Genomic DNA, 14,410 nt, shown 5'->3' on the forward strand with positions numbered 1-14,410 from the left:
TTATCAAAATGTATAATGCAGATGATTTTCTAAGGAATGACTTTGTAGCAGACACACAAGCCAACAGATATGAAGTGAATCTCTTATTTTACATGGCTGGTGACAGAACCACGCCAAAAGCATAGATCTCCTGAGGTCAACTCAACGTGCTTTCCTTGGCACAAGGTGTGCAAATCACCCAAGAAACAGTCAGAAACCTCCTCATGATCTAACTTCCACAAAGCTCAGGACGAGTCTTCAATCTGTACCAAAAGTTTGCTCTACTCTCCACAGGACGTTATCACGATATAAAATGACAATGCTTGAAGAATGTGTATGTATTGAGAACAATGAATTTAAGGCACAAAAGTGCTAACTATTCAAATAAAACTTCAAAACCTCCACCCAGGCAAAGAAAAATCATGAAGCCCTTACCTGATGATAGCAGTACCGTTATATTTTGCTGAGGGTTCCCCAATGAGGACGTGCCTAGATGATGGAGCTATCCCAACTTCTCCTGATGCTCCCTTATCTCCCCGAATGATTATGGATGCGCTACCTACATTGAAGATGATATACATATACCACTTATGTAGCAAACACACGTATGCATCTAGTATATGTCTGGCAATGTTCTAAGTGCTTCACATATACTAATCTTATGAGTTAATCCTCATGACAATCATATTAGTTAGGTACTAACATTATCCTCATTTTTACCGATGAAGAGATCACTTAAGCACACTGAGGCACTGAAGACACTGAGGCAAATACCTTCCCCAAGATTACATTTTAATGGAAGGGGCAGGAGAAAGTGGGCAACAATTCCACTGTCACCCCGTGATAAGCAAGTACTCTTCTACCACTTGTATTAATTCCCTTCTACAGTAAGCACTTCGCAACTCACTGCAATTGGCTATGTGGCTGTGGCTATGTGGCAAAAGCAAAAATTCTTGGGGCACTTTTTTATTTTCAATTTGATGACTCCACTATTTGCCTGTAAACATTTATAAAAGTGTCGAATATTCCTACTAAAATGGAAATAAAAATATCAAGTAATTTGAGTATTCATATCATAATTTAGCAGTAACTTGAAGAAAATTGTTTCCAGAGCACATATTAGGGTTTCATGAAAAAAAAGAACTGGATTACTGTACTTTCACATTCTTTGGCAACAGATTAATGGAACCAAGAGTGGTTAGTCGTGTGCAAGTATTCACAGTTAGAAATATACTATGATTTTTTAATATTGATAAACAACTTACCCTGATTTACTGGTATATTCTTGTTCTTGTGTCTAGCTAGTCTATATAACATAAGCCCTGCCATTTACTTGAACATGATGTAGACAACTGAGCTAACTTAAGCCTTATGGAAGGATATGGTGCAAGGATATGAGTCCCTCACAGGCTTCGTGGAAAGTACTCTAGACAAAAATGCGGAAAGAATATCTACCCAAGGTGCATACAGTGATACTTTCTACAATTTTGAGAATTTCCTTGGCATGGAATTCTGCTTTTTTGGCCACAGATCAATAGGATGAAGTTCTTGATGGCAAAATAGGGCATGTAACAGTATCTAAGCTTTCAGACTAAAATTTATGGGCCATTTTTTATGGTTGTGATCATTTGTACTACAATAAAACTTAATTAGAATCATTAATCCTTTCTCTCCAGATCTAAGAAACAAATTTTCATATGGACCATAGACAAATGAGAATTATGACCCTGCTTTCTGAAACGTCAAAATATCTAAGTATTTCCTTTCAGATGAAAATAGGTCTAGATAGGCTGAAATAGACATAATAATATGCTAAGTTTTAAAATAACATTTTATTTAAAAAGTAATATGTGATCATTGTAAATATGTGTAGAACATATAGGTAATCAAAAATCACTATCAACATTTCAAGTAAATAACTCTAAACATATTTATGACATGCATATGAGAAAAATGGGATTACAATGAATACATTGTTATGAAGCCTGCTGTATTAACATAACAATTATCCATGTAATTAAGTGTACTTAATTTTAATGTAATTAAGGCTTTTTCTGCCACATCCTTTTGAATAGTTGCATAGTATTCTGTTATACTGAACCAGACTCCTACTGTTAGATCATTTAGGAAGCTTCCATATTTTATTTTATAAACATTGCTAAAATAAATACCTTTATTTTTAAAAAAACCACACAGCTAAGTTGTATGAAATTTTTGGCATATGATCTTATCAACTTTGGGTATTATAATTTTACTTTTAAAAATTCTTTAGCTGTAACATCAGTGGGAAATGACATCTTTATGTTTTAGCAAACGTTTTAGAAATTGTAAAACCCAACATTACCTATCTTTGTAACCATTAACTACTTGATTATGTTTTTCTGAGAACCTAGTTTTTAATTTCAAAAAATCTGGATTTCTCTTACCTTTCACTGGAGATATTTCTACCTCGTCAAGTGACATCAGCTGAATGGTGAAACGCCGGTCCTCCTCCAACACGGTGTCTTGAAGTGTGTGCAATACAATGGTCTTCTGGGACTCAGTCTACATCAAATGAGAGGAATAATAAATTTTCCTGATTGACCAACACCAAATTTTGAATATCCTCATTAGCGGGATAATGTTTACATCCATAAGCATTCTTTAAAGTGTGTCTTTTTTGTCCCCTAGAATTAGGGCTGCTTCTAGACAGAATTACTGTATAAAAATTAGCTCTGACTATAAATCCCATTTAGGTTATCAGTAGGAAAAAGGGTGGAAAAATTTAACACAACTTCTAAATTTATTAAAAATTTTCGACCATTGAAAGTTCAATCTCTTAAAGAGAGCTAAATGGTCACAGCCTGCTGTAAACAGACCAAGGACATAGGTCTAATACTTACGGAGGTTACCTTCCTACTGCCGATTTGACTCTTGGCCTCTACTCATTTCTGCTTCCTTCCCCTTTCTTCCACAGCTGCTGAACCCCACAGTGCTGTTACTCCTTCCCCCCCTTGTCTTACACTTAGCTCTGTAATTTCTTGGAGCTTCTGTTAAGTTTCCAGCACAGGCTGGAAGAGAATGAACAGAGGAAAGCAAATATACAGAGGACAACTAGATCAATACTTTGAGACATAACCATGACAGATACCATTTTGATCTTTTTTTTCCTCTGTATGCTGACAAAACAACACCAATTTGTCCTACGCATCACTGATTAACTTCCTGCAGTTTGAATTTTACCCTTTATTGCTTCTCACGTACATCTTAGTCCTGCAATGGTATCTTTGCTTTGATATTTTTAATATTAAAAAGCACTATTTTAATCTCTTCACTCAAGCTGTTCTCTCTTCAGGGTTCCTTATTTCTATTTTACAACATCTGTACTTCTTAAAAATTTTATAAGAGCTTCTAGGAAAATGTATACTTCCTGCCTTAGGCCTTATTAAATGTACTCGTGGAAAATCTGTAATTCCTGGGATGCAATGACTCACCCCTATGCCTTTTATGAATTTTGTGAATTAAATTTTTGTGAATTAGATCTCCGCATTTTGTGAGTTAGAGGCTCTAACTGTGTGTCTTAGCTATAAAACCATTCCTTACACTGGAGATATGTGTATTTCAGAGCTGGGTATACAATATAAAGGAGAATCTTTATAGAAATTTGAAAGTAGTTTCCAAATTCTTCTCACGCCAGATGAGAAGTTTTCAGATCATGGCTAGGGCATGCAATCTAGATGTTTCGTGAGCTGTCACTTAGCAGAATCTGAGAAATGAGTGGATGAAATATCTGCGACATCTGGCTTGAGATCATTAATGCTGTTAGAGTGACCGACATATCAAGAATGGTGGCAGAATGTCTAAGTGGCAAATAAATTGTCAGAGAGCATTGCTGATTAATTTCTTAATCACCTAACAGAAGAGTGAAAGAAAAAAAGTATGTTTTCTGTGTTGTTTGGTGCTGAAAGCTCTGAAGAAAGGTCAACAGACTCCAAAAAAAGAAATAAACATAGACATGGATCACGTGGGATCGGGACTACCTAACCTTTCAACGTCTGGTCAATTAATTTGGAAAACCACCTGAGGGGCTTCTATTCTCTTGTTTAACTTTTTTTTTCTATTTCATTTGTGGAAATTCATCTGCTTAGACCTTCTCTATCTACTACGTATCTAGAGCCAATTTCATAGAGGTGTTTAAATTTATTTGCCTAGATTTGCACAAAGTAGTCTCTTAATTTTTTTCATATTTTCTCTGTTAATGGTTCATTCTTTCTTGTCAATTTTGATTTTGTGAGGTTATTTTTTGTTCATTTTTTTAACTTATTCATCAGTTATGCTGTTTTTCTGGTTTTTAGTTTCCTTCTGCTTTCATCTTTATTAATTTAAGAAAGAATTATGCAAACATGAAAGCAAAAGCCATAAAAAGATTGATAAATATGGACTCTCCATTTTCTTCTCTTTGGTTTATTTGTCTACCCCAGAGCCAAAATCACTGTCATATTTACCTTAGGAACATACTGTCTTAGATTTGGTTAGGGAAGGCCACCCTCCATGTTTTTCATGAGTTTCTGACTATTCTTGGTCTTTAGCATTTCCATACATATTTCAGAATCAGCTTGTCAATTCTCCTCCACCTCCCGACCCTTCCTTCCAGTAAGAGTTGAGAGTTTGATTACTAAACACTACTTGGCTCTGATTAGATTGGATTCACTGTGAAACTGTGCTCAGATTAATCGGGCCATATATGCTGCTTCCTCCAGCTTCTTTGGTTACCAAAGCTGACCAAGAAGGTGGAAGCTCAGTGGACACAGGAAACCAGCGAAGTCACATCCTGGGAAAGGTTGACTGATCCTCCAGCCAAGGTCCTCCTGGCTAGTGTTGATAAGACATAAACAAATACAACATTTACAACTGCTTTACAGGAATTTGGAAAGAGGAGTCATCCTCAGGAGTCACAAACACCAATTGCTTGAGCAAAGAGATCTTGGTCTTCCCTCAGAGTTACCACTGTGGGAGCCCGCGACACATGTAGATGGATAGCAATGTGCTTTCCATTTGTAAATTATTATTTTTGATTCAGATTTTTTTTTTTTGAGGAAGATCAGCCCTGAGCTAACATCCGTGCCCATTTTCCTCTACCTTATCTGTGGGATGCCTGCTACAGCATGGCTTGATGAGCGGTGCCATGTCCTCACCCGGGATCCGAACCAGTGAAGCCCAGGCCGCCAAAGCGGAACCTGCACACTTAACCGCTGCGCCACTGGGCCGGCCCCTCAAATTTTTTTTTTAAAAAAATTGGCACCTGAGCTAACAACTGTTGCCAATCTTCTTCTTTTTTTTTCCTCTTTTTTCTCCCCAAATCCCCCCAGTAGATAGTTGTATATTTTAGTTGTGGGTCCCTCTAGTTGTGGCATGTGGCATGCCACCTCACCGTGGCCTGATGAGTGGTGCCATGTCAGCGCCCAGGATCCAAACCAGAGAAACCCGGGCCAGCAAAGCAGAGCACGTGAACTTAACCACTCGGCCACGGGGCCAGTGCTGATTCAGATTTTTGATTGACTGAACACTACCTCAATCATTTTTCCCAACTGCATATGGATTTTAAAATTTCTTAGTCTTTGTAAGTTGTAGATTGTCTTTCTGTTATTATGGTACACAATCAATATTTTGACTCATTATAGAAGTTCTGAATCATGCTATTTTTTAAAATCATATTTTATTCATTGCAGAGGAGAATTTTGTCATCCATTTTTTCTTCATATTTACATTTTTTCTGCCTCAATAGTTGTAGCTATTTCTCACTATCCTTGAAATTAATGTTTTTGCCAAGATAAAACTAGCTGTGGGTCTTTTAAAAATATTTTTGCCTGGGCCAGCCTTGGTGGCCTAGTGGTTAAGTTCAGCATGCTCTGCTTCAGTGGCCCAGGTCCAGTTCCCAGGTGTGGACCCACATGGTTCTGTTAGCAGCCATGCTGTGCTGGTGGCCCACATACTAAAACATAGAGGAAGACAGCTCAGGGCAAATCTTCCCCAGCAAAATTTTTTTTTTTTTTTTGCTGCCTTGGACTGGCTGAATTCTTCTGACCTAAAAATTAAATTGTTTTTGTCAACTCAGGATAATTTTATCCTAATATAATGGGAATCAGCCTGCTAGAGACAAAACTTCTCTTATCCTCAATGCTCTACGGAGAGATACGCCGTACAATCACCCTAAGTCTCCTTAACTTCACCTATTCCCAGAACACCAAGTTTGAGTCTCATGAAAGGAATTAGAATAACTCATGTTGTACGTAATGCTCAAAAATGAACAGCTCCAAGGTGGGTATGGAGATTCAAACATAAGTAATTTGTGGGGCCAGCCCGGTGATGCAGCAATTACGTTTGCACACTTCAGTGGTCTGGGGTTCCCCGGTCGGGATCCTGGGTGCAGTCATGGCACTGCTCAGCAAGCCATGCTGTGGCAGGGATGCCACATATAAAGTAGAGGAAGATGGGCATGGATCTTAGCTCAGGGCCAGTCTTCCTCAGCAAAAAGAGGAGGATTGGGAGCAGATGTTAGCCCAGGGTTAATCTTTCTCAAAAAAAATTAAAAAATTTAAAAATATATACATATATAAGTAATTTTTAAATCTGAGCTAAAGGATATCTCATTCCTGTAGGTTGAGAGAGGCACAGTTACTGTTAGGTTTAATAATATGAAATTGCCATTTTGTAGAGCAAAATGGTCAAACAGCTGCAATTCCACATGGTTTGATCTAATAAACCCTGTGATAAGGACACTTCTCAACATGTGAATAGGTACAGCGATAACACACAAGAGTGTGTTTAATTCTACTTAATATCAGAAGAGAAGGCTTCAGAGAGGAGGTGACATAAGATCAACAGGATGAAGAAACAGCAACTGGACAGCAGAGAGCTAAAAAACTACCTGGAATATTCTGGGGATTATAAGTAGATTGTTATTACTGAAGCACAAAGGACAAAAATTAAGCAATATGGAAAGACAACGTGGAAGGTACAGCCAGGATTCCCTCCTAAGAGGCTTTGTGTATCACATTATGAAGCTTTGACTTCTCCTGTGGGTAAGAGGAAGCCACTGGCTCGTTTTAAGCAAGGGGTGGCATAATGTGATATTCCTCATAGAAAGATAACCCTGTCAGTGCATGGATAATGGACAGAAAAGATAAAAGACCTGGAATGGGGATATCAGTTAAAAGACTCTACCCAAGGAGAGATGATGGAGGCATGGCCATGGATCGTCACAGCCATGATAGAGAAGGAGGAACAGCGAGAAAGAGTATTTAAAAGGAAAAACTGACCAGGCTCAGTGATCAAATATATGTAAGAGTTAAAAAATGGGTGGAGATGAGGATGACACCCAGGTGTCTAGCTTGGTTGACTGGTTTTGCCGTCAATCAGGAGAGGCAATGTTAAGGCAAGAGTAGTTTTGACTGTGGGATGGAAGCAGTGTCTGAACTAAAGAATCTGATTTCAGACATCCAGGGTTTTCTGTGTGTCTGTGTGTCTGTGATTTTTATTCACAATGTTTATGATTTCAAAAAAATTCAAGACATAGTGAATACTATCACATAAATTTATATAAGTAATACTATGCAAAAGAAAATTAGAGAAAAACTACAGGAGTCCTGATGCTGACTATACCTCATCAAAATGAAGCGTCCCATTCAAAGGGCTGAGCTCATCTTTAGCCATCTCGTCTACAGTCCACTGAAGTCGGACAGCACCTTTTCCCCCTGGGGACCGGACAACCGTCAATGTCACATATGAATCAGGGTCATCAGACAAAAAGGATTCATCAACCATTACCTGAAAGAAAGAAAATCCCCTAAGGTGAAAAAAAGGAGCAGGAAAAACAAACTGAATCTGATTTCTATTGACAGTGACACAATTTTTGAATTGAGAACTCTATTCACGGCATGTTACAATCATGTGACAGAAAAAAAATGTTTCACCAAACCCCATCTCCTTTTTGTGCTAGACACTGAGTTACTTGGCATTTTCTAGGCACTCTGGCAACTAGGTGGAGGATGTGAGTGAATTTGACCAATAGAATGCAGACAAAAGTGATGTAGGCTACTAACAGTCTCGCCATCAAGTTCCCACACAGCCCTCCATATTCCCTCTTTTCCCATTTGCTAGGCGACTAGAGGGGACTCCCAGGACCTAGAGGAGAACAGAGCCACAAGATGGAAAGAATCTGGTGCCTGAGATGCCAGTCAGAGAGAAGTGTCCCTAAGACCCCAAGTAGGAACACTGATGCAGGACTCTTGCAGAAGAAGAAATAAACTCCTATTATATCAAGGAATCAAGATTTTGGGGTCCTTTGTACAGGCAGTCAGGCTCCCTACATAATACAGACCTAAACTGTCCTCTGAATTATTTGCAGTTTGCCAACTTTAGTAAGTCCAAATTTAGAAGAGCCTTTATAAACCTGACATAAAGAGAGAAGGAAATTCAGTATGTTATTTTACCTGTACTATTTACGCAAGATCCTTATTAAAAGACTTGGTGCAACTGAATTACACATATCAACTCTGTGAAACAAAGCTCAAATTGAGTCTATAATATCCACCTGTTAGGTAAATACAAAAATATAACACCATATTTTCCATTTTCAAGACAGATAGATACTTAACAAACGTATAATTCAACCTTGTTTTGTTTTTCTCATGAGATGTTGCATTGGTGCCAAGAGTAGGGATTTGGAGCCAACTAATATTTATTGAGCGTCTATTACGTATCAGTTCTGCACATACTTAATCTTATTTAAGCCTCCCAGAAACTCTAAGAAATCTGAGAGCCAGATATAGACATATATTTGAAGAAGAGGAGGCTGGAATCTAGGTGAGATGTTTTGACTCCACACTCAGTGCTGTTCATACACTCCTCAGAGACTAGAAATATTAAAGAAAGAAACAAAGAGAAAAACAAAAACTCCATTATAAACAGACTGCATATAAGTCTTTTTTGTTTCCACGTCTTTGTAGATTCCAAGTCTTTGTAGATTTCCATGAGCCTCTGCTATTCCTAGTGCTTTGGGATACTGAGCACATTGCCCTTGTGAGCAGCTAATTAATTCTGACAGACTTATACTAACCAATCTTCTCAATATTCTTCAGCTTTGAATCTAATCTGTATCCTCAAATAATGCTAACAGAATGTTCACTGTCTAAGATATTGTGCATCTTAGACACACATTAAAAGAGTTTTCAAGAGCTTTTCACAGTAAGGTAGGATATAAGGAAAGTAGCCACAAAGGGCTGAGCAACAAGCTACTACTAACACCAGCAACAGTAAACATCGCCCTTGACACCTATTGAGTGTAAAGGCCAGTGATGAGTGCTCACACGGGTCAACGCATGGACTCCTCACAGCAAGGGTTATGAGGGATACACAGTAAGGTCTGGGAGACCTAACTCTCCCTTTTAGGTGGTAAAAGAAATTAGAAATTTGAGACTATTACATTAGTTCCCAGACCAAGGGTGCACTAAAGTTTATGACAGCACTTAAGATAAAATGAATAAAAGGAAGTTATTTATGAATAGTAACATAACTCTTCATTTTCCCTAACAGTGAGAGAAGTTTGTGAACACACACTCCTATGCCTAATCCAAAAGTGTGACAAAGTTAAAAGCAAAAACATTATTATAAGGATTGTCCAAAAGTGTAACAAAGTTAAAAGCAAAAACATTATTACAAGGTTTGTCCAACTGGAGGTTTGACTACTAAACCCCGAACATTTTATCTAACCTCGGAAGCTAATAGAGATAATGTATAAAAATTAAATTACATATTCACATGTATTAAAATATGGTTTGCATACATGCAAAGAAAGACTGGAAGGAAATACAACAAAATGTTAATGTTGTCTATCTTGGGCTAGTCCCATTATGGTTACTTTTACTCTCTTCTTCATACATTTTTCTATCTCCCAGACTTTTTATGTGGCCTGGGAAACATTCACAGCTTCTCTTCTGTGAATCTACCACTCCTTAAGAACGCTTACTTCTGCTTATTCCTTTCCCAAGAAAGCAAAAGAGTCTCATTAGGCTACAGCAGAAGTATGTTCTGTCCCTCTCATGGTTTCCATTTTCTCATGAAGTTGAAATTTCAATGATCAAATCATCAGTCATTTATTAGGGTATGTTTAAATTTTGGAGCATCTGGGAAGCCTAGCCCTGATAGGCAAGTTGTAGGTCTAGCTTTGCAGAGACAGAACAGTAAAGGCAATGGGCATGAAAGCAGCTCTTTACTATTTAAAGTGACCTGTGGTGAATTACTGACTACCTATAAGTGATCAAATAAAGGGAACTGTGACATAGGGAGCCAGTAAAGTTGTTGTGTATGTTAGAATTATCTAAATATTTTTGATTATTTCATCTTGGAATTTTCTTTGAAAGGTAAAGTCATAATAATTATGAGATAATCATTATGTAATAATACTTATGATATAGTTTAGAGCACTTTATTTTATATTTAAGATGTAGAGATAATTTAGTAGCAGTCAGCAAACAATTGGTTAAGCTTTTTTCCTCCCCCAGTGGTTGAATCAATAATAATTGGGCTCCCTCTGGCAGGTCTTGGAAGTAGACAGCCAATGAGAAGTAAGAGGGAAGACAGGCCTGCCCCGGGACAAGTGATTAAGTTCCCAGGCTCCACTTCGGCGGCCCAGGGTTTCACCGGTTCAGATCCTGGGCACAGACATGGCACCGCTCATCAGGCCATGCTGGTGAGGCGTCCCACATAGCACAACCAGAGGCACTCACAACTAGAATATACAACTACGTACCGGGGGGCTTTGGGGAGAAGAATTAAAAAAAAACAAGATTGGCAACAGATGTTAGCTCAAGTGCCAATCTTTAAAAAATATAAGTAGTAAGAGGGAAGAAAGAGAAGAAATATAGAGAAACACATGAGAAGGAGTGACTGTGGTGTTTTGTTCAGTATAAGTCAAGAGAGTACCAAGAAGGGTGGGTAATATTAATCCCTCCCCAGCCAAACTCATCCTGACTGTAACACCAGATCCATGACAGAATCCTGCCTTGTGACCAGGATGGTGGCCTGGGAGCAGGGCAGGCAGAGAACAGCAAAAAGTACCTCTGGTCTATGACACCCAACAAATAGGAATTTGTTCTCCTTTCTAACTGCCTGATGTAAGAGTTCTTATTACCACCAAACTGTGTGCACAGATTGAAGGATTGGCCTCGAATTCAACAGCCACCTCAAAAGATTCTTGAGAAGAGAATCATAAGTAAAGGGTAATAAAGAGTTTTTAAAAAAATTAAAGACATCTTTCTGCTAAAAATTAAATGAAAACTTAGCCCAGGAGAAGGCCCCCCGCCCGATATTGAACTTACAGTCTTTTCTTCAAATCCAAATACTCCAAATGGAGAATCATTTTGCGGAATAACAACAGTTACCACAACATCATCACCAAGTCGGCCACCTCCGGTCACCTTGATTAAGGAAATATTGAACACTTCCACGAGTTCAAATTCAGCATCATCAATTATGGTGATTTCTATCATTGCAGTAACCTATGAAAGAAGAAGGAAAGAGGAAAGAGGGGGAGAGATGGAAGAAGAAAGGGAGGGGAGAGGGGAGAGAGGGAGGGACAACATAATATAATAGCAATTTTTGATCATATACATTTAAATTTTTAAGTTGAAACTTAGAAACACAGTACAAAAAAAGGCAGGATTTTCTGCCTGTTGTGTTCATAAAACTATTTTAAAGCCATACATATTCACAGTATTTCAAAGTCAGAAATTTACAGTCTATTATTTTCAAGCTAAAGGAAATTATATATGTAATAAAATAACGTTATTTATAGATACAAAAAACAACGAAGCTTTATTCTTGAACAAAAATATTCAAAATGCCATGCAGGTTCTAATAACCATCGCACAAACATAAATCTTAGTGTACTTAGTGCTAATATTACATGATATAAAATGGTCCCATAGAAATTATCATTGTCTTCTGCAATTAGAATAAACCTCTTTGGTTTCAAATATTCTTCTTTTAAGGTAGGCAAAAAGAAAGGCAGGAAGAAAACCCAAATTTGCTGCTCTTAGATGTTTATGATAAGGATTTCACTCATTTGTCTGGGTCTGTGTTAAAAGTGCTTATGATTTATAAATAAGTAAGACTAGGTCCAGCTTGTGATTTCACTATTGGTCATAAAAAATATTCCAACTGTATCGCCATATTTCACATCTTTTTCTGTATCCCAGAGAGAAATTTCAGTACTTTGACAGAGACATTTACCAGAAAATGAAGTTTTTCTACCTAAATCCACCTAAAGCCTTTAATTTAACAACAGAGAAAAGTGAGAAATCTGAACATCACACTCAGAAAGGCATAAAACTGAACAAAATCAAATGTAAAATGGAAGCTCATTAAAATGTCTGCACCTCAAATCTATACTGCAGAATACAGGATGCCTTCCCCACGGGATGCTAACTTCGAGGATAATGATGATCCTAAGGATGCTGCTAAGTGACGGGACTCCAACCTCAGGGACAGAATAAACTGCTGATAATATAACCAAGCTGGAAGGCTACTTCGATGAAAAAATAGATGTATTTGTTTCTACTTTCATGTAAAAATTTGCAGTCCTCCCCCCTCCTTTTAGTAAGAAATGTTTTAGAGCTCTAAATTTGTTAAAAACTCAGGATTTAAAACATTAACAATAGGCCTTTATGTGTAGGAAAATCTGGATCTGTTTGCTTATTTTTTAGCAGCATTTACTACCCCACTATGGGCAACTAGTAAGTGGATGCGCACTATACAGATCTGTCTGGGCAAAATCAGGCTATGCGTAGATAGATACTGATTTTTAAGTTACTAACATTTTCATAGTTGTTCACATGCCTTTTCCACTTATTGATTTAAAAATTTATGAAAACATTTTATTCTTACATATTGCAAAATAGCCAGTTTGCCAAACTTAAAATTCTTATGGAATATTTTCTAATTTAAAAATTGGTTGGATCAAATCTAGAATATTGCTTTCAGTTTTTTCCAGTTTTAACTATTGTGCTCCTTTTCTACCATTTTAGTCTTTTTATTAATTATAAAGTAAGTTTTGGATTTCAGTAATAAACGTGCACACTTTTAGTGCAAATTCTAAATAAACAAATATCTGTATTTACAAGTAGTAAGAAATTAAGAATCTAAAATTCCTAGGAATCACGTACTTCATCAGGCAATTTTTTAAACATTTTCAGGCATCCCTAAGCCAATTATTATCCTACTTTATAACTTCTATTTAAAACAGAATCAGGTAGGGAAGTTCAGAAAAGGGTGAGACTCTTGCCTCTTTATGTTCTCTTCCTCTGTCCATTAATGGATTATAACATGTTAACTAACAATATTTCTGTTTGGCTTGACATAGAAACATTTAGAGTATAATACATTTAGCAATCACTAATGCACATTTATTTGGTGGATGCCTATAAAATGTTTGAAGTACAACCAAAAGTTGCTAATTTTTTCATGACTAGCATACTTGTTTATCTGCAAATTCAAGAATCCCATGAGACGGCTCAAAGTCTTCCAGGGCAGCGCTCTCCAATGTTGCTTTCCAGTAAACATTCACAGCCCCGAAGCTTCCCGCCAGCCGGACTACAGGAACTTGAAGAACGTTCAGGGGCGGAGGCACCTCATAGGCAGTAATAACTCCACCAACATCCTTTAAATAAAGAATGTAAGTTGAAATGCAAGACAAAAGTAACATCGTATACGGCAATACTTTCTAAATCTATTATTACGTCTTCTTACATTTCACCTTTCAAAGTGGAAATCGATAGATATAATATGCATAATAACGTCTTCAGAATTCTTACATTTAGGTTCAATGAAAATAAACTTGCTTAATCCTTTGGTCTAGCTCAAAGAAAACTAATAATTAGTCTATAAGACAAACTTTAAGAAACATATTTATAAATATCTGCAAGCAAAGCCAATTATTTTGCAGAAAAGATACAATATGGCCAAATCAGCACAGATGAGCTTCTGTATTACTATAAAAATATGAAGGTTCATCTCACTCTGGCAACATGAAACTTAAAAATTCCTCTGGGATCATCATTTTCTTCAATCATTATCTCAACTGTCTCCATTCCAGGCCTCCGCACACTTGGCTGTCCCGCAGAGAAGTCAGAGTTCACCAGGTACACCTCGGTGATGTTGACAAGAAATCCTTCCTCCAACTCAGGAGCATCATCCTGGGGGTGAAGGGAGAGGGGAGAGAGACGGTGTTTTATTTTTTTAAATATATTGAATTTGCACTGGAAACCTGATATTTTTCAGTAAGGAACAAGTGACTATCCACAGGAATTGGCAGCTCCGTCACAGGAAAGGAAAAAGGAAAAAAGATTCCTTTTCACATTTAAATACGTTCCCACTGACAACTTCAGGATCTTAG

General features: G+C 37.4%; 1 protein-coding gene across 3 annotated transcripts in view; it reads right to left on the bottom strand.

Annotated features, from left to right (window-relative positions):
* ADGRV1 (adhesion G protein-coupled receptor V1) overlaps positions 1-14,410 on the bottom strand; it is a 511,472-nt gene that overhangs the window by 328,985 nt on the left and 168,077 nt on the right. For all 3 annotated transcript variants that reach the window (XM_044780002.2, XM_070517787.1, XM_070517788.1), the window contains 6 exons: positions 14,034-14,210; positions 13,493-13,675; positions 11,337-11,516; positions 7,621-7,785; positions 2,406-2,523; positions 415-538 (listed from right to left, as the gene is read on the bottom strand). In XM_044780002.2, coding sequence (XP_044635937.2) covers positions 415-538; positions 2,406-2,523; positions 7,621-7,785; positions 11,337-11,516; positions 13,493-13,675; positions 14,034-14,210 — 947 coding nt within the window. The remainder of the gene's footprint in view (positions 1-414; positions 539-2,405; positions 2,524-7,620; positions 7,786-11,336; positions 11,517-13,492; positions 13,676-14,033; positions 14,211-14,410) is intronic.

This window comes from Equus asinus, chromosome 9 (genome assembly GCF_041296235.1).
Source record: "Equus asinus isolate D_3611 breed Donkey chromosome 9, EquAss-T2T_v2, whole genome shotgun sequence".
Lineage (NCBI taxonomy): Eukaryota > Metazoa > Chordata > Mammalia > Perissodactyla > Equidae > Equus > Equus asinus.